The sequence below is a fragment of the Tiliqua scincoides genome, chromosome 3 (assembly GCF_035046505.1).
Source record: "Tiliqua scincoides isolate rTilSci1 chromosome 3, rTilSci1.hap2, whole genome shotgun sequence".
Classification (NCBI taxonomy): domain Eukaryota; kingdom Metazoa; phylum Chordata; class Lepidosauria; order Squamata; family Scincidae; genus Tiliqua; species Tiliqua scincoides.
Genome location: NC_089823.1, coordinates 207,487,991 through 207,511,124, shown reverse-complemented (window position 1 = coordinate 207,511,124; position 23,134 = coordinate 207,487,991). Strand labels below are relative to the sequence as shown.

Sequence of the window (23,134 nt, the reverse complement as noted above, 5' to 3'; positions counted from 1 at the left end):
TTCCTTGCTTCCACATGTGCTGTATCACCCAAATTTACCACATTTAGGGTGCAGTCCTAACCCCTTATGTCAGTGCTTTCCAGCACTGACATCAGGGCAATGCAGCTCTGAGGTAAGGGAACAAACATGCCCTGACTTTGAGGAGGCCTCCATGTGTGACACCCAACGGCAGGATGCAGCACACGTCCCATTGGCACCTCTACGCCAGTGCTGGAAAGTACTGACATAAGGGGTTAGGATTGCACCCTAAGACTCCACATCAAATACTGCTTTGCTTACTTGCTTATCTTCCTCAGTTTATTGCCCAGGGAACCTATTAAAAAAACTGCCTGTTGCCCCTTTTTCCAGATCACCTGCTTGGCTGACAAGGCTCGGCACCTTCAGGCATACAAAAGGAGAGACAATTCAGTGTTCTGAAAGGAAGGTGCCATTCAGAGACTTTCACCAGTCAGAAATACAAACACACATCTTCACCTGGCCTAGAGTTCAACTTGAGGCAAGCCTTGCCTCCCTTTAGCCTCAGCATTCCTCATCTGCAAAATGGGGATAATACAATAACCCTGCAAAGAGATCAAGGGGAACGTCAAGGCAAGACACACGAAGCCCCCGGAACGCAGGCCAAGGATTATTACTATTGAGGACAGTAGAGAACTTCAAGAACCGTCCTTCTAAAAGGGAACAGAGGTGATTTTCTGGCAGCTTGAGGTAAGGAAACAAACATTCCCTGACTTCGAGGAGGCCTCCGTGAGCGACACCCAACTGCAGGATGCAGCACATGTCCCATGGCACCACTATGCCAGTGCTGGAAAGCACTGACATAAGGGGTTAGGATTGCACCCTTAGGCTCCAAACCTATCTCCCCTCTGGCCATGCTGATGTAACTGCGCCAAAAAGGTGCATACCGCATCCAGTGGTGGGTGAACAACCCGAGGGCAAATGAAAGGTAAGTATAAAACATTTATAATTTCCTACTGGCAAGCCTTTGGGCTGCCTATGGATCTCCTCAAACATACAGCACAATTTTTGTGTCTTATATCCAAGGAGAGCAAAGGGGAAGGGAACTTTGCAAAGCAGGGGATAAGATCTGGTGTGCACCACTGCCGCCCTATCCACCCCCGCCTCCAGTTCCTTGCCCACCTCCCACCCTCACCAAACTTGGTTTGGCTGGCATAGCAGAGTTTGGCAGCAGATCTGTGGCTCTGCCACTAGCATCAGCACCTGCAGAACTGAGTACTGTGCGCACCACTGGTCACCATTTTAGGGCAGCAGAAGTCACTTCCACTGTTTTATGTGCAGCCCAATCCATAGGACTGGGTTGTTTGGAAAGCAACTTGTGTGAAAACACCCTGGGAGAATGTTACACTGCAATCTGCTAGATAGTTGGCCTACTGGAAATTTTTCTTGGCTAAAAAATGGTTGGCAACCTTCAGTCTCGAAAGACTATGGTATAAGCCTACAGCATCTGGTATTCCCAAGCGGTCTCCCATCCAAGTACTAACCAGGCCTGACCCTGCTTAGCTTCTGAAACCAGACAAGATCAGACATGTGCAAGGTAACAGTTGCTGGGTGTTTCTTGGCTACATTTATTTTGTTCAGCCTGCCAAAAATAACTCACTAGGAGGTCATCACCCCAGGAATGGGAAGAGATGGACCTCTGGTGAGTTCTAATCCATTGTAGCTTATTAGTTCATCAGGCTTCTCTACCACCATATTATTGTTCACTCTTTTCAATTAGGAAATCTTGAAAGCATATCATTTTTTTAAGAGCTTGTTACAACACGTAAGCAACTCTGCTCCAAAATCAATAGGCTCAGTCCTTAAAATAGCCTGAGAGCACCCCAACTGGAAAACCAAACTGAGACTATATGACATGTTTGAAATGCTATATTTTTGCAACACAAAGGCTCAGCATAGCTTTTAGACATGCTTAGGTGACATGCTGCAGTTGATTACGGAAGGTCTGCCTGCTTCTTGTCATCCTCCAGCTTATGAATTTTTTTTTCTTTTTCTCCATATATGAAAGTATGTGGTGACATTTCTTTTCATGATTTGCTCAGAGCATGACGCGAAAGAACAATTAAAAAAAAATAACAGGCTTGTCATTTTCAATTGTGTCTCAGCTGTTTACCAGCTTTTGAGACCTCCACACAGAGTTAATTTACTGTGCAATTCAGCCCACTAAGAAGAATAGAATTAAGTATAAGGGACAATTAAACTCCTACCTCTTCATTTATAAAGGGGCTGTGCCAAAGGAACTTCAAATCTAAAACACCCTCTTTCTCTCTATTTCCCCTGAAGAAAAATTAAAGCAACGGTATTCATTAATTTTAAAAAAGGAGTTCTGAAAAGTTTGAATCTGCGTAGCAGCCAGAACAAATTGGGCTATACATTGACAAGTTGCCTATGACTGTGCCTATGGAAATGAGTGGGTAGTTAGTTTGTCCCCCTGAATACACTCCATGGGAAGCTGAGAAGTTGTAAATAACTCATTCTTACTGTTTTAGATCACTGAAAGAATTCCCAGAATTACATACCAGCCATTTAAAAAGATGGGCCAAATCTAACAGAGAATGCTATAAAAAGATTTAAATAAGTGAAGTAAATGAAGTGAAGTGAATAAGTGAAGTAAATAAGTGAAGTATCAAGTGAAGACCAACAAGGCGGCAGACTGGTTTGAAGCTCACTCTGACGAGTTGACACCAGTCGTTGAGGAAAAGAGGAGAGCTCAAGCAGCATACAAGGCCTGTCCCAATGAGCACAACCTGCAGGTCCTCCGAGCTGCTCGCAGCAAAGTCCAGCAGACTGCCAGGAGATCTGGCTCCAGCTCTGTTCCCAGATACAGATAGCAGCTGACACGGGCAACATCAAGGGGATGCATGATGGTATCAAGCAGGCCCTAGGTCCAACGCAGAAGAAAACTGCCCCTCTGAAGTCTGCCGCAGGCAAGGTCATCCAGGATCAGGCGCAGCAGATGGAACGCTGGGTGCAGCACTACTCTGAGCTATATTCCAGAGAATATGTAGTCACCGAAGAAGCACTGAACAACTTTGAGTGCCTGCCTGTGCTGGCGGAGCTTGACAGTGAACCAACCCTAGAAGAACTTCACGTGGCCCTGGACTCCCTCGCCTTTGGCAAGGCACCTGGAAAAGACAGCATCCCTGCTGAAGTCCTAAAGTGCTGCAAAGAGATCAACGTCACTGAGCTGCATGAAATCCTCTGTCTCTGCTGGAGAGAAGGTGGAGTACCTCAAGACATGAGGGATGCAAACATCATCACGCTGTACAAGAACAAAGGTGACAGGGGTGACTGCAACAACTACCGCGGCATCTCTCTCCTTAGCATTGTAGGAAAGCTGTTTGCCTGAATTGCACTAAAGAGGCTCCAGGTACTTGCAGAGAGCATCTATCCAGAATCAGAGTGCAGATTCCGAGCCAACAGGTCCACCACTGATATGGTATTCTCCCTTAGACAACTGCAGGAGAAATGCAGGGAACAACGACGGCCACTCTTTATAGCCTTCATAGATCTCACGGAGGCTTTCGACCTGGTCAGCAGGGACGGCCTCTTCAAGATTCTCCCCAAGATCGGATGTCCACCCAGGCTCCTCAGCATCATCAGATCTTTCCACAAGGACATGAAGGGCACTGTTGTCTTCGATGGCTCCACATCAGACCCCTCTGACATCTGAAGTGGAGTGAAGCAGGGCTGTGTTCTTGCATCAACCTTGTTTGGGATTTTCTTCGCTGTCCTGCTGAAGCATGCCTTTGGAACTGCAACAGAAGGCGTCTATCTCTGGACCAGATCAGACAGAAAGCTCTTCAACCTCTCCAGAATGAGAGCAAAGTCCAAAGTCCAGCTGAAATGTTTGCGTGACTTCCTCTTTGCCGACGATGCAGCTGTCACTATCCACTCTGCCAAAGATCTCCAGCAGCTCATGGATCGTTTTAGCAAGGCCTGCCAAGATTTTGGACTGACAATCAACCTTAAAAAAACACAGGTCATGGTTCAGGATGTGGACTCACCTCCCTGCATTACAATCTCTGCGCATGAACTGGAGGTTGTCCATGACTTTGTGTACCTTGGCTCAACGATCTCCGACACTCTTTCTCTCGATACCGAGCTAAACAAACGCATCGGTAAACAGCTACCATGTTTTCCAGACTCACAAAGTGAGTCTGGTCCAACAAGAAGCTGATGGAACATACCAAGATCCAGGTCTACAGAGCTTGTGTCCTGAGTACACTTCTGTATTGTAGTGAGTCATGGACTCTTCACTCACAACAGGAGAGGAAACTGAATGCTTTCCACATGCGCTGCCTCCGACGCATGCTCGGCATCACCTGGCAGGACAAAGTTCCAAACAACACAGTCCTGGAACGAGCTGGAATCCCTAGCATGTATGCACTGCTGAAACAGAGACGCCTGCATTGGCTCGTCATGTCATGAGAATGGATGATGGCAGGATCCAAAAGGATCTCCTCTATGGAGAACTCGTGCAAGGAAAGCGCCCTACAGGTCGACCACAGCTGCGATACAAGGACATCTGCAAGAGGGATCTGGAGGCCTTAGGAGTGGACCTCAACAAGTGGGAAACCCTGGCCTCTGAGCGGCCCGCTTGGAGGCAGGCTGTGCAGCATGGCCTTTCCCAGTTTGAAGAGACACTTGGCCAACAGTCTGAGGCTAAGAGGCAAAGAAGGAAGGCCCATAGCCAGGGAGACAGACCAGGGACAGACTGCACTTGCTCCCAGTGTGGAAGGGATTGTCACTCCCGGATTGGCCTTTTCAGCCACACTAGACGCTGTGCCAGAACCACCATTCAGAGTGCGATACCATAGTCTTTCGAGACTGAAGGTTGCCAACTAAGAACTAAAACTAAGAAGTGAAGTATCAAGTACCAAAGCCAAAACAAGAAATCTGCATTAAAAGTTTCAAATTTTATTTGAAAATGATTCTAATTTGGACCAGACCATTTTGCAGACAAGCATTTCTAAAGTGAGTAAAAAGGCCTGACTGCTGAAACTCAGTGCAAAGGCAGACCTCCCCAGCCCTGCGCCCCAGGGCAAAGGTCCACAATGGTGCCCCCCTGCAGGCTACCACTGCCCCCCCCACACAAATCCCCTCCCACTCACCCGAGGCTCATGGAGTTTCATGCGACTGCAGGCTGCGTCAGAGAAGCTTTCTGAGGCTTCTCCAATGCTATAAACTACGCTTCCAGAAAACCAGAAGCACAGTTTCCGACCCCATCGGGAGCTTCAGAGAGGTTTCCTAGGGGCCCTAAAGGCTCGGGCCTGGGGCATTTGCCGCATCGAACATAAATGGGAGGTCTGCCACTGACTCAGTGTCCTAATTCAGAAAAGGATCTACTTATATCAGGAAGTTTCTATGTACACAGTTGACGGGGATACACATCCACACCCACATTATCATTAGAGGTGTTTGAAAATGGTCTTATTTATTTTACTCAGAAGTAGGCCCATTGCTTTCAGTAAGATTTAGACTGTAATGCTATCGTACTCACTGGAAACACCTCTAATTATCATGTGCATCTGGCCCCCACTGAACTGCCTGATGGGTCTTTGGAAGCAATTAGAGTTGCACATCCCCATCTAGGATCTCTAGTATGGGTTCAGGTATGACCGCATACAGAAGTACAACCCAGAGGAATGGGAGTAAATGGTATGACCATCTCAGGGACATAATAATCAAGCGTGAGCAGAGAGTTCAATTCCATAGTCCACAAGACCAGGTGGAAGGTGGCAATTCTTCATTGCTAAGCAATTTAGCAGTTTTTCAAAGGCAGCCTTAGGTTCAGGTTACCTGGACCTAAGGCGTAAGTGATTAAGGCCAGATCCTGAAAATCTGTGTCTGTTACCACCCCTTTTCAGCATCTTTTTCTTTCTATGAAAGCAACATCAAAACAATAACAAATGAACCCCTCCCCAAATAATAACTTTTGTACGCATTATTAACAACTTAATCCTTTGAAAATCCACCCAGAAGTAAGTCCTATTGAGTTCAACGGCATTTACTCCCAGGTGTGTATACTATACAGTGTTTCTCACACTGTGGGTTGGGACCCACTAGGTGGGTCACAAGCCAATTTCAGGTGGGTCCCCATTCATTTCAATATTTTGTTTTTACTATATTAGACTTGATACTACCATGGTATGTGACTACATTTGGGAAAATGTTACAGACCTTTACTTTTAACAAGCTGCTATGTGTATTCTTTTAACAATGATAGTAAATGGGGCTTACTCCTGGGTAAGTATGGGTAGGATTGCAGCTTAGGATTGTGAAAAATTTTCCTGCTTGATGATGTCACTTCCAGTCATGACATCACTTCCGGTGGGACTTGACAGCTTCTCATTCTAAGAAGTGGGTCCCAGTGCTAAATGTGTGAGAACCACTGGTGTATAGGATTGTAGCCTAAATGTATTTAAATATTTGTTTTTAATGTGTTCTTTTTTATTCTTCCTTCCTGCAGGAGTTCACTTGTGCTGTACACTTGCAGAATAAAATATCACTAATCGTCCCTTCAAAATAATAACTTTTGTACTGAATCCCTAAAATTTTTTTATTTTACTACTTTTTAGTGTGTGCATTCTGGAAGAGCCCCAGATGTTGGCATTCAGAATTCTGCTAACTATTCCCAGAAACTCAGGACACCTAATCTAGGAAGAAATGTAGCAAAAGGGGCTTTTGTGAGCATCCATAACCACCCATGAATGAAAGTCACGTTGCTGCCGTTGGCTAGCCTAAGGCTTTGACATTTTGCTTGTCAGAGGTACAAAGGGTAGAGACTGCTGCCCTGCAACTAATCAGGGTGATCCAGACTGTCTGATTTCCTATATTAAACCAGCTCCCCTTCTCTGTTTACACAGGGCTGAATTAGTTAACCTTTCCCACAATGAAGAATCCATCCACAGAACATTCTTGGAAAATTGCTAAATGACTTATTACTCTCTCCACTAAGGGTCTCTTGCCTCTGGACTTTGCTGCTTGGCACTAGATTTCTCATTAGGACTATGTAACTGATCAACCACAATATCTACAAAGAATAATTAAAAAATTAGTCCAAAAAGGACCCGATATGGCTATCAATCTAGTCTTCCCAGGGACACTTTGTGAGTTTTGTTTTCAACTCCCCGGCTGGGTAAAAACCAGTTCTTAACACAAATGAACAATTTTGGGGACTTTCTTTAAAAACTTAGAAGTTTCTTTTTGGAAGAAATGTATGGAGGAGAATGCTAAAGAGATTGTCTGCTTTAGGAAATACGTTTCTTATGTCCATGACTGGTAATATTTTCTTATCAAAATGTTCCCATAAGAATTTTACTGCAACTGAAAAAAACTAAAAGAAATCGTTTCTAAAGTATTTGTTTCTAATAATAAACAGGAATCTTGTGTGGCTGTGGTTGTGGGTTCTAGGTGTGGGGTACTCACTCGGGCTGCCAGGCTTGGATAGATCCTACCCTCAGGTCAGCAGTCATTTGAAACAAGTAGGCTAACAAGCAACTTCTGTTTATTCAGAACAGTTCACAGGAACACAATTAACTAACAGCCTGCATTATTTACACACCTGCATGCCCAGAACTACAGCAGAACAAGAGTTCTACTCAGGAGGACTCAATGACCCCCAGCAAGCATCAGAGGGAAACTGAATTGTTCCATTATAGGCCATTAAAGCCTCATTAGTGATATCCTAGCACTGAGGTTCTCAAACTAGGGCATCACAATCCCCAGCCTGAGAGCCTGAGCCTCTGGCTTCTTAAGGGGCAGGGAAGGCAGCAAAACAATTCCCAGGATTGTGCTGCTGCCGGGGGCTGAGGTGGAATTTTTTATTTATAGGAGGATGCAGCAGACTGTAGAAGACGCAGGGAGGCCCGTGGAGCCCTGCAAAGGGCTTACCAAGTTGTAGAATACTGAAAATAAGCAATCGGAAATCACTTCCACTTTGTGATCATGAAACTGGAAGTGGTTTCCAATTGCTTTTTTTTTTTTTTTTTTTTTTTTTAGTATTCTACAACTTGGGAAGCCCTGCTAAGTGCTCCAAAGGGCTTCCCGCACCTCCTGTAGACCGCTTCGTTCTGCTGCATGCAAAAAAAATAAAACACTTGGCCCCCAGCAGTGGCACAATCCTAGGGATCGCGTTGCTGCCTTCTTCCCTCTCATGCCAAGACTTACCTTAGGAGTTTTACTCCCAAGAAGTTTGAGAACTCCTGTCCTTGATGGCGTAGCTAAGGGGGTGCAGGGGGTAGCAGTTGCACCAGGCATCAAGCTTTAGGGGGGCAACAAGCTGAGCTTGACACTAGTGACCAAAATCATGAAAATCTTGGTATGTGTGAATAATACCATCATGTTATATATCATTGGAAAGGTAATTTAATGCAGAATGCAATGAAATAAACTGCTTTGGAATATCTTTATTCTATCAAAAGATATGGCCAATTAATCATAAAAGGAAAACACAACTGCCTTATGGAACAAAAAGTGGATTTCCTTAACTCAAAACTGACCTATGAAACTGATTGTTCTGAGAGGCAATGACACATTATTATGTTAGTGACATGTTGCAATGAGATGTTATCGTGATACAACATGAAACCAATAAGGTGTTAATATAAGTCAGCCATTTCCATATATTATTATTATTATTATTATTATTATTATTATTATTATTATTATTATTTCTGACCGCAAAGCCAACACCATGTTCCCTGGTTTCGTTTGGTGGTTTTCCCTGCCAGAAAAATGAGAAATTTCTCTCCTTGACAGATCCGGAATCTGGCAGCCTTGTCTCTTGAAGGGCGACGATGTCCATCTGCAGTCTGCTCAGCTCCATGTCGATGACAGCTGTTTTGCGTGCATCGTCTATTGCTTGCAGGTCATCAGAGAAGCCAGGTGTCATTGTCCTTACGTTCCAGGTGCCCAGCTTTAGGGCAGGAGTTTTCTGTTTTCTATTGCATGGTGCAGAGTTGTCGATCCGCTTGTCGGTTTTCACCCTAAACCCCACGCACCCCGTGAGGTTAACGGACCGTGGCGAGGCAACACCTTACTGGCTGGGGACTGCCCAGCTTAAGGCGGACGGTAGCTGCCCAATGAGATGCAATGATCTCTCCCACCGTCGGAAGCAGCCCCTGGCGTCATGCCCTACACCAATTGAGCAAAGACTTATAACTGGTAACTGCTGCTTCCCGTGTTGTGCCGACGCCGTATGGCGAAGTTGGGAGTGTCCTCTCCAGTGCGCGAAGCCTGGGTAAAGAAGGTATGGAGGTTAGGCTGTTACCCATGCAGCAAATCCCCCCTCTCCACGTCGCTGGAATGATCCAATGGAAAGGCAGAAACCAATACGGTTGGTTCCAGCGGCGTCGCAGGAGTTGCCAGAACGTGACTGTGTGCACCAACCCTAGAAGAACTTCACATGGCCCTGGACTCCCTTGCCTTTGGCAAGGCACCTGGAAAACACAGCATCCCTGCTGAAGTCCTAAAGTGCTGCAAAGAGATCATCATCACTGAGCTGCATGAAATCCTTTGTCTCTGCTGGAGAGAAGGTGGTGTACCTCAAGATATGAGGAATGCAAACATCATCACGCTGTACAAGAACAAAGGCGACAGGGGTGACTGCAACAACTACCGTGGCATCTCTCTCCTTAGCATTGTAGGAAAGTTGTTTGCCCGAGTTGCACTAAAGAGGCTCCAGGTACTTGCAGAGAGCGTTTATCCAGAATCACAGTGTGGATTCCGAGCCAACAGGTCCACCACTGATATGGTATTCTCCCTTAGACAACTGCAGGAAAAATGCAGGGAACAACGACAGCCACTCTTTATAGCCTTCATAGATCTCACAAAGGCTTTCGACCTGGTCAGCAGGGATGGCCTCTTCAAGATTCTCCCCAAGATTGGTTGTCCACCCAGGCTCCTCAGCATCATCAGATCTTTCCACAAGGACATGAAGGGCACTGTTGTCTTTGATGGCTCCACATCAGACCCCTTTGACATCCGAAGCGGCGTGAAGCAGGGCTGTGTTCTTGCACCAACCTTGTTTGGGATCTTCTTCGCTGTCCTGCTGAAGCAGGCCTTTGGAACTACAACAGAAGGCATCTATCTCCGGACCAGATCAGATGGAAAGCTCTTCAACCTCTCCAGACTGAGAGCAAAGTCCAAAGTCCAGCTGAAATGTCTGCGTGACTTCCTCTTTGCCGACGATGCAGCTATCACTACCCACTCTGCCAAAGATCTCCAGCAGCTCATGGATCGTTTTAGCAAGGCCTGCCAAGATTTTGGACTGACAATCAGCCTGAAGAAAACACAGGTCATGGTTCAGGATGTGGACTCACCTCCCTGCATTACAATCTCTGCGCATGAACTGGAGGTTGTCCATGACTTTGTGTACCTTGGCTCAACGATCTCCGACACTCTTTCTCTCGATACCGAGCTAAACAAACGCATCGGTAAAGCAGCTACCACATTTTCCAGACTCACAAAGAGAGTCTGGTCCAACAAAAACTGACGGAACATACCAAGATCCAGGTCTACAGAGCTTGCGTCCTGAGTACACTTCTGTACTGCAGCGAGTCATGGACTCTTCACTCACAACAGGAGAGGAAACTGAATGCTTTCCACATGCGCTGCCTCCGACGTATTCTCGGCATCACCTGGCAGGACAAAGTTCCAAACAACACAGTCCTGGAACGTGCTGGAATCCCTAGCATGTATGCACTACTGAAACAGAGACGCCTGCGTTGGCTCGGTCATGTTGTGAGAATGGATGATGGCCGGATCCCAAAGGATCTCCTCTATGGAGAACTCGTGCAAGGAAAGCGCCCTACGGGTAGACCACAGCTGCGATACAAGGACATCTGCAAGAGGGATCTGAAGACCTTAGGAGTGGACCTCAACAAGTGGGAAACCCTGGCCTCTGAGCGGCCCGCTTGGAGGCAGGCTGTGCAACATGGCCTTTCCCAGTTTGAAGAGACACTTGGCCAACAGTCTGAGGCTAAGAGGCAAAGAAGGAAGGCCCATAGCCAGGGAGACAGACCAGGGACAGACTGCACTTGCTCCCAGTGTGGAAGGGATTGTCACTCCCGAATCGGCCTTTTCAGCCACACTAGACGCTGTTCCAGAACCACCTTTCAGAGCGCGATACCATAGTCTTTCGAGACTGAAGGTTGCCTACTAAGAACTATTATTATTAACAGTATTTATATACCGCTTTTCAACTAAAAGTTCACAAAGCGGTTTACAGGGAAAAATCAAATAACTTTCATAAGACAGTTACCCCTGCTAACTGGGTAAAAAGGCACTTTTCAAGTGGTGCTCTTCTTATATTTAGCAGGGGAAGAATAAACGTCCCTCTTTACCCCAGCATAGAGTCTCTAGCCAATAAGGGGCGCACTTTTTATTTATTTACTTAATTAACTTTGATTTTGTCATGGGGGGGCTACAAATCTTCTTTGATCCCAGATAGCAGTTAGATGCCTTAGCTATGCCACTGACTGAGGGGAGGCAGCAGAGCAAGTGGGGGGCAAGCTGCTGAGTGGAGGGGTTCCTCCCAATTTTCACTTTTTTAAAAGCCCAAGCATGATGTCACTTCCTGTTGTGACATCACTTTCGGGGCAACATTTTGAGCTTGGTGCCAGACTACATGATCATTAGCTACACCACTTCCTGCCCTAGCGTGTAAAGGCAATCTAGAAGTGCTTTAAACCATAGAAGTAAAAGAGGCTAAATCCTGCTTGCTAGGTAGGTCCAATCAGAAGTCCGGAGAGAGTAAGCTCTGTAAAGAATTATCTCCTAAGAAAATCTACCTTGACAGTATATGGAAAGGCATCCAGTGAATAAATTACATGCAAAGTAACATGTACTTTCAGTCTCCTTGGAGAGTAATCTGTGCATTTGAAGATCTATTGTAATTAAACTGATATCACAGTGTATTCTCACTGTTCCCAATTAAATGACACCATTTCAGACTAAGACGAGGTTGCTACAAAAGATTACTGGGGGAGCGGGGGTGGGGAGACAGGCTTCCCCCCCCCCGCAGGGACAGTGTAAAAAATGTCGTTCTACCATTATCTTCCTAATCTGCTTAGCACTGCATGATTTCATCACTACATTACACAGTTTTGTTATCAGAATCTGCAACCAGATGCAGAGTTTCTTGTGGAACGGCTGGCAACAGTTATATTGGTACAATAAATCACTTCTATACATTTGGAAATTCCAGATATAGAAGGTGCATGTGGAACATCAGGCAAGTTCACTCTAGTAGTGGACCTCCCCAACGCCGTGCCCCCCGTGGGATGCTGCCGCTACTCCCCACGCACAAATCTGCCCCCCCCATTTACCTGGATGCCTCGCGTGACTCCAGAAATGTGTCAGGGAAGCCTCCTGAAGTTTCCCTGACACTTTAAATTGTTCCTGAAGCACACTTTCCGACCCCATCAGGAGCTTCAGAGAGGCTCCTAAAGGTGCTCAAGGCTTCGTGCCAGGGGCATTTGCTCCATCAAATGAATGGGAGGTCTACCACTGGTTCACGCCAGTCCCACATGTAAAATGATGAGTGTGTTCACAGCACATACATAGTCTGGCTTCTCCACTTCTCTGCAGTACTTATTGTTCCCCCCAGCTATGCTGCTGGAGGTGTGTATATCTGAAATCTGGTCAAGGCTAATCACGTGAGTTTTCCCAACTTAATCTGCAAGGAAAGAACAGTGTGATCCTACACACTGGGTGATATTCCCACATGGGGGATCCAACAAAAGGAGTAGTTTCCATGTAACTTGGTACATGTGTGGTGATGGTCTGAGCTGCTGCTGATACTATCAGTACTGAGACATTCATTCATAATGGATGCTTCTCAGCAGTGTGTTATATTATACAGCCCTGGCTGATTCAGTTCATCAGGATTCCAGAGAAGAAAATATGATGCCAAACGCATTGGCCATGACTGTTCCTCTCCAGAAGGAATATTACCGTTACAACAAATGCTTGTAGACCCTCAAGACCATAATTGAATGGCAGGTACCTCGTGACATAATGGTGTACTCTGAGTGAGGTTTTTAGGCTGTGCTACAGACAAAGAGCAAATGAGATCCATTTGCAAACAGAATGGGAATTCTAGATAATTTAGATTTTATACTTCAGCTAAAAACACTGGAAACACATTCTTTGCAAAACTGGTGGAAGAATGAAGAAATAAAAGGAAAATCTGAGTAATTTTTGGAAAAGGGGTCTATTTTGAACGTGGTGTTGTGGACTCTTGTTTCCATAGTAATTGCATGACTGACAGGCTTCCTTACAGTGTATTATATCCAGTACGAAAGTACGTGAAAAACCGAGTAAACTCAGCAGCTTTACACTGGATTTAGGCTGCATTTCCCATTCCAAGTGTAAAGTACGTCTCAGTTTTTACAGGAGTGTTTTCAGACGCCACCATATTACCTTGTTATCCCATTGATGGTGTACAGTGTTCTCTAAAACATCATATGAATACCCCATAAAAATTGGCATAGAGGGTAAGAATCAATCAGGTAGGGCTGACATGAAATTGAGGGATGAGAGATTTTCTTCACAGCCCAATCTTTCCGATATTCCTGCAAGGCAATGCAGTGGCTGGTGTGGCTTCTGCTGCATCTTGCAGGTATTTTTGACTGTGGGAGGTACAGGTACAGCCTTGTTATACACGGATTTTTTATACATGGATTTGACTCAACACATATAGCCCCTGCGGATTTTTTATACATGGATTTGACTCAACACATATGGCCCCTGCAAATGAGAAGGAATGTGCTGATCCCTGGAGAAGGGGAGAAATGCACACCTTTAAAATCACAGTTTAAAAAACTGCTTTTTACTGTTGTAGAGAGACAGTCATACAACCTAAGTATAAGGTATAACCTAAGTATCCACAGATTAAAAAGTAACCACAGATTTTTCTATCTCAAAGCTGATGAGAAGGGTCCTTTAAAGGAAAACAGTCATTTAATAATGCCAGCGAGAGCAGCCGGCTGACAATCCATCAAACATTCTCTCTACAGGCTTCACTCCTCCCTTCCCCCTGAGCACATGAAAGAAGACTAAATGGCAGTGATTATCACCTTCTCCATTCTTTCCCCCTTGCTGGGGCTCCTGGTGAAGGGAGAGATTGCTGCTTCCTAGTGAAGCCTAAGCTTAATGACTTACCTGGCAGGTTCAGAAACGCCTCCTGGGAAGATCGTTTAGGTAGCTGCAACTTAGGCAAAGTAGAATCATCCATACATATTATGTTGCGCTGTCCCAGATAACAAGCACTAAGACAGCAATTTCTATGTCCCTTGCTCAACGCTAAAACAGCATTTTGAGAACGCCATAATTCAATTCCTTCTGGCAGGTTACATTGAGCATACAACCCTCTCAGTCGCACAGTTCTTAAATTTGTGTAATTTGAATTGAGCCAAGCTTTCTGTACCAAGCAACCACTGAGTAAATTACATCTTGGCAATATCTGTAGAGTAACTGATTGTTTTCTCTTTTTTTAAATAATTCATGGGTGTCTGTATAATGTAATGTATGTTTGTATCTGTGTGTACAGGTAAGTGTGCACATATACATATATTTGTGTACTTCTTAGCTTATTATTCTCTCTGCGGTTTCTGTACAGAGTCTTTACCCATCAAATGTTTATGCCTAATAAAGGTTTTGCTGAATGTTGGCTGGCATCCCCTTTAGCTACACCACTGCTATTGGTCATTTAGCAGAGATGATGTCAATCAATATTCTGAGGTGATAATAATTCAATTATAAAAAAAGCAATTTTCACATGCAAAAATCATTTTCTAATTGCCTGGATTTTTGCCTTTTTAAAATGGAATTTTGTATTTGATAACAGGAAACTATATTCTCTTTTGCTGTTGCTGCCATGCACATTACTACAATCTACCAATCTGTTCATTGTATTTACAGCTCATAAACATACCCTGAAAATCATGGAGATACTGCTAGAGCAAGTCAGACATATGTTGCTTGATGTCACCCACCATTAATTCATGTAGATAAGATGAAAATGAAAAATGAATGCCAGCTCTGGAGATGATTCACCAGATTTTTAGAAACAAAAATTCCAGCTAAATGAGAAGGCAGGTATACTCAGGCTTTGAAGATCGAAAATCTTTAGTTCTGACCAATGTGGTGCTGTGGGTTTTCAACTTCTGTTGATGTTAGTCTCACTGATAGCATTCCAACCTCATAACATGACGATTGGAGAAAGGAAGGATTAGTATCCTATTGAGTAGGATGGGTATTAATTGTGTTACTAGGGAGCAGGGGCATTGCTAAGGGGTGTGGGCTGCACCTGATGGCACACACGGGGGGGGGGGTAAACACCCCTACTGTCCAAATTTTTTAAAATCTCAGTATTTAAGTAAATGCACACATGCGTCTCAAGTTTCAGTTTCCATAGGGCTCAATACATTTTCCTAGTCAGCTGTCAGCTTGTCAGTTTTAGTTTCATGACCCACCAACAATCAGGTCATGACCCACTTGTGGGTCACAACCTACAGTTTGGAAAACTGCAATTTGGGAAGCACTGCAATAGGATAAGACTAAAAACACACACGGGGGGGGGGCGTATATGCAGATCCCATAGCTGCAGTTTTAGTTAACGCGGGAGGGCTCCCCACACACTCCAGAGGCAGGTGTAGCTGCAATCCCCTTGTCTCTTGAAGATCTTCTGAGCCCTGGAGAGGCTATGTGCATCCGCCCATGGCCTCTGTGAGTTTCAGAATGGCCGTTTAGGCAAAAAAAGTCACTTCCAGTTTTTCATAAAACTGGAAGTGACATTTCTATGCCTTTCAAAGGCATTAGAAGGGCCGGGGAAGACTTCCTAATGTCTTCTCCTAATGCCCTCTTAATGCTTTTTAAAGGCATAAAAACATCACTTTTGGTTTTATGAAAAAACATGAAGTGACTTTTTTTGGCCTAAACGACCATTCTGAGACCTGCAGAGACCACAGGCGGACATGCATGGACTCTCTGGGGCTCAGAAGACCCTCCAGAGGGTGGAGCGTTCCCAGTATCCGTAGATACCAGGGCACACCTGCACTATAATGCACAAGTTGTCTCTGCATTTACAATTTGTAGTACTAAAAATCCATATGAATCCTCCAATTTGAAATTGTGTCTCCAGCGATCCCTCTCAATTCCAGTACTTGCTGCCGAGTTCAGAGCTACACATGAACTACACAACTCCATATAAGAATGCAGAACATTTGTTTAATAGGGACAAGTATTGCTTTGGCTTACTCATTCAGGCACTTCTCATTTTTAGTATTTTTACATAGGTAAGAAAAAAAGGGCAGGATTTTGTACTTGGACAAGTTTCTGGTTACAAAAAGAGAAGATGGATATAGAGATAAAGTAAATGAAAGTGAGAAGTCTACTGAAATATTTCAAAGACATATTTTTTTCTTAATGATGTTCATTTCCCATTTTGGTTCATACCTGATTAAAAGGATGAGCCAAAATGGGAGGTGAACATCATTAAGAAAAAAAATCCCTGCACAGAATCCAGTTCCCTATTTGGGATACGTACGGAGGAGGCCTGTAAAACAAAATGAAAATGTTTTTTGATTCAGATTGGTTGGCAACCTTCAGTCTCCAGAGACTATGGTATAAGCCTACAGCACCTGGTATCCCCAGCAGTCTCCCATCCAAGTACTAACCAGGCCTGACCCTGCTTAGCTTCCAAGATCAGACAAGATTGGGCATGATGGCAGGAAGCAACACTCATACAAGTTCCCTTCACTATTATTTGGCTTCATTATGTCATCACAAGTCAAATCGGTCTGAGTACCTGGCCTCATAATACCATCACGCTGGCTACACAATCCCTGGCTGCCTGAGTCTCACAACTGCTAAAAGAAGAGTCCTGTCCTCTGTTAAGTAGAGTCCTGCAGGTTTTAGTTTAAATGAATTATGTGACTGTCTTGGCCAGCAGAGGAATGGGAAATTGCTCCCGAACTACTGAGAACTCTAAACCTTTTCTGATATTTCACTTCAGAGGTAGCAGTGCAAGTTCACAACGGGCGTCAGGTATCCTGGATGGGTTTGTAGTAGTGATTTGATAGGGAAAGGTGTTGCTTCTGAAAAACAGCAAGTACTAGCCTAGACGCCTTTAAAAGGGGATTGGACGAGTTTCTGGAGGAAAAATCCATTATGGGGTACAAGCCATGATGTGTATGCGCAACCTCCTGATTTTAGGAATGGGTTAAGTCAGAATGCCAGATGTAGGGGAGAGCACCAGGACGAGGTCTCTTGTTATCTGGTGTGCTCCCTGGGGCATTTGGTGGGCCGCTGTGAGATACAGGAAGCTGGACTAGATGGGCCTATGGCCTGATCCAGTGGGGCTGTTCTTATGTTCTTATGTACTAGTATTGTAATTGCCTCTCCTAAATGGCAAATGCCCTCAATAAGTCAACCACTCTGATGGATTACAGGGCAGGAGAAAGGCTTTTCTCTGAGAGAGAATTATAGAGCAGTAATAGATGCCTCTTCCACACAGAATACTCACTGGCAATCATGCAATATTCTGAAATACGGAACTTTTTTGAGCCCAACATGAATTTTTTTAAAAAAATTTTGCCTAAAGAAATAAAATCACAAACTATGTTTCATGCACAAACCTTGTTTTATGCACAAAATTATTAAAAATATTGTATAAAATTATCTTCAGACAATGTGTATAAGGGATATATGAAGCGTAAGTGAATTTTGTGTTTAGACTTTTCCCCCATCCCAAAGATCTGTCATTATTTATACGCAAGTACTCCAAAATACAGAAAAATCTGATATCCAAAACACTTCTGGTCACAAGTACTTCGGATAAGGGATGCCCAAACCTATATTACAATCTTATTCTGCCCCGCTGCCATGCAGCTCAGAGTAGTACTGAATAGCTTTATTCCCACAGTAACTATGAGAAATGGATTAGGCTGAGAGACCATGACTACCCAAGTTTACCCACTGAGCTTCATGGCTGAAAGGGGACCACCTGACCCCACCGATCATAGCCTGACACTCTAACCCAGCAATTTTCAACCAGAATGGTCTGCAGGTGTGCTGTGGGAATTTGGGGGATGGTCATTTATTACTAGGACCATTGGGGGATGTTGGTCCCAACACCACCAGCAGCATGTTGTGCCTTGTCAATTATCAAAAATTTGATGGTGTGCATTGACAATTTTAGCACCTTATCAGTATCACTATTTGGAATTTATACTCACTGTGGCACTGTTCACAGAAGACCACCTATATCTAGAAATGATGAAACATAGTTGCAATGACAGTAATCAGAATGACGTTGGGGATTAACATAATGGTATCACATGGTCATATGGGAAATACACCATCAGAACAGTGAGAAACTATTTTAATTAATTTGTTTCATGTTGGTTTTAAGATAATTCTTAAATGCTGTAAAAAAAACAAACACCCATAAATGCAGAAAATGCAAGTTCATGGTTCAAGTGGACATGCTGAAATATAATCTTACTCCAGATTGCGAAATTTGAAAGTAAACCTTAATATATATTTGAAAGTAAACCAAATATATATTTGGAAGTAGCTTCTTCTCCAGATGTTCTGCTGCCCTCCTTCCAAATAAAGTTCCGTCCACTGGAGAAAGGGAACTTGTGAATACACCCCATTTCCTCTATGCAGGTCAAACATAGCAGCAACAAGACTTAGGGTGCAATCTTAACCCACTTTCCAGCACCAACATAAGGACAATGCAGCTCCGAGGTAAGGGAACAAACATTCCCTTACTTTGAGGAGGCCTCTGTGACTGCCACCCAAATGCAAGATGCAGCAGATGTCCTATTGGCTCAGCAATGCCAGTTCTGGAAAGTGGGTTAGGATTTGGGTCTTATGGTTTGAGAACACAATCGGTAAGTGAATACTTAAAATTACCCCCAACAGTAAATATAAGCTGAACATTTACCTTCAGTCCTATCTGGGAGCTTTCCACTTTTACTTGTTGTTGCAGCATTTACGGTTTCAGAGGATGTGCTTAATTTGGTATTGGGGTCTCGTTTCGGTTTTGGCGGTGGCTGCTTGCGAGAACAGCTACTGCTCTCATCATCGGTACCTCCAACAGAATGAAGAGACTGGGATCTAACGGTAAAACCACTAGAACAGGGATGCGGCAGTCTGTCCTGAGGTGCGGGCATCGTCATAAATCCCATGCGGAAATGTTTGCCCACGTAGCTGCCTTCATTTCCTCTCACCACTTCACCGCCTAAGCTGTAAAACAAAACAAATACACAGGTATGTTCATCTATGAAGCGGATGGAGCTGCTTGGATGGCTAACAAAATTAACTCTGTTGTGAAGTGACTTACTCCTTAATTACAGAATCATTTTGACAGCTTTAATATGGTCTTGCATTCAGGGATGTCATGATGTTTACAAGAGGAAGTATGAAAACATTCATAATATTTGGTTTTCTGCTTCAGGAAAAAAAATCATTAGTTCCACTTGACAGCATTTTCTACCTTAAGAAACTGTTCAGTAAAGAGCTCCATGTGACAAATTAACAACAACTAGTTCCGTTTACATTAAACTGTCTGTAGTTACATAATATAAGAGACCTTGATTGCCTTTGGTAGGATTTGTTTCATCAAAATACTCATGAATTTTATTTGCTAAGTTCATTCTATTTAAATATGTTAGCTAAGGATGGGAAGATTCTACTGTGAGTGCGCCAGAAATAATCCAGCATAATTCACTGGACATCTTCATTCCACAGCAGCTCAATACCTGGGCTCATCCCAACAATCATGTTCACACATTTGTTGCTTAAAAAAAATGGTAGCTTCTGTCAATCAGCTGCCTAATGGGAAAGGGAGAGGCTGAAACTGACTTCTGACACTCTCCTTCGCACAGCCAGTTGGTGAAGATTTCAACTTTTTAACAAGGCTAAGCACATACTGCACTGGCTCCTACAATAAGCCTGCCATTCTCAACCTTTTTTTTGGCCTCTTTAAGAACTCCTCTTAGGTCATCAAATAAGTGCCGCCCTCCCCCCATCAAATAAGTATACAACATGAACAGATAAACATACAATCACTTCTTATTTTCGGTTTCTAGTCTGTGGCTCCCTTCAAATATGCCTGGTCAACCCAGAGGCCATATGGCTCCCATTAAAAATGGCCCCGACCTCATCTGATCTTGGAAGCTAAGCAGGGTCAGGCCTGGTTAGTACTTGGATAGAAGACCACCTGAGAATACCAGGTTCTGTAGGCTTATACCATAGTCTTTCGAGACTGAAGGTTGCCAACCACCAATCAAGCAGTCATGGAATGGATTTGTCTTTCAATTCTCCATGAAGCAAAGGATGCATGCACACAAACCTGCTGACAAGTATCTAAAGTGTCCTGCTAGACTAGGACACTTCACTCCTACATCAGTCATACATCTTTCTTCTGTTGCATAAAAAAGAAATCTCTCTTTGATTGGGATAATGTGCCACTTTCTTGGATATAATTAATGAGAATTATTTTCTGCTTAGGAAAATCTTAGGAATTGTATACCAACCACAGCAGTAGTTAAATGATCACAGCAATAGAGAAGAAAATGGGAGAGTGCAAAGGTCCTTGTGATTCCAAGATTCTAAATATTAATGATGCTTCAGAAGAATAGTAGATATTCAACAGCCTTCTCGAATGTATAAGTGATATGCCCTTATAACATTTTAAAGTGCCACTTTCAATAGAATTATAATTTAATATTAAAAAGTATCCAGACTAGAGGATTGGGGGTTTTCACCATCACACAGGAAGAAAAAAAAAAAAAATAACAACTCCTGAGCTTTTCTTTTTGAAACTTACAGTCCAATCCTATTCTCCAGGTATTGGTGAAGATGCAGCTGCACCAATGGGGTGCAGGCTGCATTGAGTGATGGGGGCAGAACAATCAGGAGGCCTGGGAGAGGTAAGGAAAAATATTTTCACTTACCTCTCTACAGGCTTCTTGGTAGTCTATGGGTTTCCTTGGATCCATGCCAGCAGTATTGCTGGTGTAAATCTGAGGAGTAGAACAAGTTGAAAAAGAGAGGCCAAGATCCTGCTACTAATGTACTGAGTGCAGTGGAGTCTCTAGGAGCCACTGCTGCAAACACAATGCTGCTGCCCATTTGCAACAGTGGCCCAGAAGTGCACAATGGTGGTCTGGTTTTTCCTTTGCCATAAAGGGCCATGCACTGCTGGAATACTAGTTATGACAGATAAGATCTGGCCCTTAAATGTATATTTTGAGTAAAGTAGGTGTGTGGGGAGGTTTTTGGGGGGGAGGCGCTTCAGTGATGCTGAGAAAATCAATCACACTCCTAACGGCAATTTAAAAAAAACCAACAACAACAGTAAAACTCAAGGTACTTGAAAATCATGGGTTTGTTTGTGGTGGGGAGAAATTCACCAGCATCAGGTGCCCCAAAAAACTATTTGTTAGGCCCTGGACATCTGTCTTTAAAATCTATTCTTGATAGTGCAAGGTCAAACTGAAAGTGGGTTTAGAAGTAATTATTGTATTTTACTGCACATTTTACCTTTGTATTTCATGGCTTTTGTAAGTTGCACTGGAGGGCACATTATTGGGAGAAGGGAGGCAGGATCAAACAAACAAACAATAGCTACAGTTATGTTCCATGTTTGAAGAAGGAAAGATGCATCCTTGAACAAGAAACCTTTGTCTAAAAAACCTTTTTCTTTTCTATAACTGATCCTAACATTTATTGAATGTCAAGGTGTTGAAGAACAGTCTGCTATGTTGGGAATGGCTTCCCAGATGTTAACTTTTATCTGAAAGTTTTGACATGCTGGAAAGCAGAATGTATACATCTGACATTTTGTAAAAAGGATCCAATACTGAAGGAAAAACTAAAAGAATCCCACCTATCTTTCCCTTCGTCTGAAACAATTTCCATCTATGGAGGCAAATGTAATAAAGATGAAAGCTGCATGTCTGGAAACAAGCAGTTTTGTAACTTGTGGATATTGTTGGGTTGAAAGGTTTGTTCACAAATACTAATGAAAGTAGTAATAGAGAGTGCAGAGTAGGTTTTGAGCCCAATCTTCCCCTTGCCATCCGATGGTGGCAAGGATCCTGCAGTAGCACTGGCTGCCGTAAAGCAGTCAGTGCATGTCGCAAAAGATGCTCCAGCAGTGCATGAGTTAGTGTGCTGCTGGCAGAGCCAGTGGGAAGGTCTGTGCCGTCACACCCCCCCACCATCGCCAATGTCCCTGCTTGTTGGAGCAAGTAAAACGATGGGAGAAGTGGGTGATGGGAGGGCAGAACAAAGGCAGGAAGGTGGCAAAAGTGGGTGGCGAGGGGCATAGCAGGGTAAGGAAGTCACTGGGGCGGGGAGGTTGATTCATCACAGAAGGCCTGTGTCAGACCTTATTGCCTCCTTGCCCTCTTTCTCTCCTCAGACTTGTGCCAGTAAAATAACAGTGCAGGACTGAGGAAATCCATTGCTGGTCAGGAGGCATTGTATGTATTGGCAACCTTCAGTCTCGAAAGACTATGGTATCGCGCTCTGAAAGGTGGTTCTGGCACAGCGTCTAGTGTGGCTGAAAAGGCCAATCCAGGAGTGACAATCCCTTCCACGCTGGGAGCAAATGCAGTCTGTCCCTGGTCTGCCTCCCTGGCTATGGGCCTTCCTTCTTTGCCTCTTAGCCTCAGACTGTTGGCAAAGTGTCTCTTCAAACTGGGAAAGGCCATGCTGCACAGCCTGCCTCCAAGCGGGCTGCTCAGAGGCCGGGGTTTCCCACTTGTTGAGGTCCATCCCTAAGGCCTTCAGATCCCTCTTGCAGATGTCCTTGTATCGCAGCTGTGGTCTACCTGTAGGGCGCTTTCCTTGCACGAGTTCTCCATAGAGGAGATCCTTTGGGATCCGGCCATCATCCATTCTCACGACATGACCAAGCCAACGCAGGCGTCTCTGTTTCAGCAGTGAATACATGCTAGGGATTCCAGCACGTACCAGGACTGTGTTGTTTGGAACTTTGTCCTGCCAGGTGATGCCGAGGATGCGTCGGAGGCAGCGCATGTGGAAAGCGCTCAGTTTCCTCATATGCAAGGGATAAGGGGTTGCAATTCCC

The 23,134-nt window shown here is 44.2% G+C and overlaps 1 protein-coding gene across 1 annotated transcript in view; it reads right to left on the bottom strand.

The window, feature by feature from the left end:
• The window catches only part of NYAP2 (neuronal tyrosine-phosphorylated phosphoinositide-3-kinase adaptor 2), a 189,495-nt gene that overhangs the window by 62,572 nt on the left and 103,789 nt on the right, over window positions 1-23,134 (bottom strand). The window contains exon 2 of the mRNA XM_066622358.1: window positions 18,977-19,278. Coding sequence (XP_066478455.1) covers window positions 18,977-19,278 — 302 coding nt within the window. The remainder of the gene's footprint in view (window positions 1-18,976; window positions 19,279-23,134) is intronic.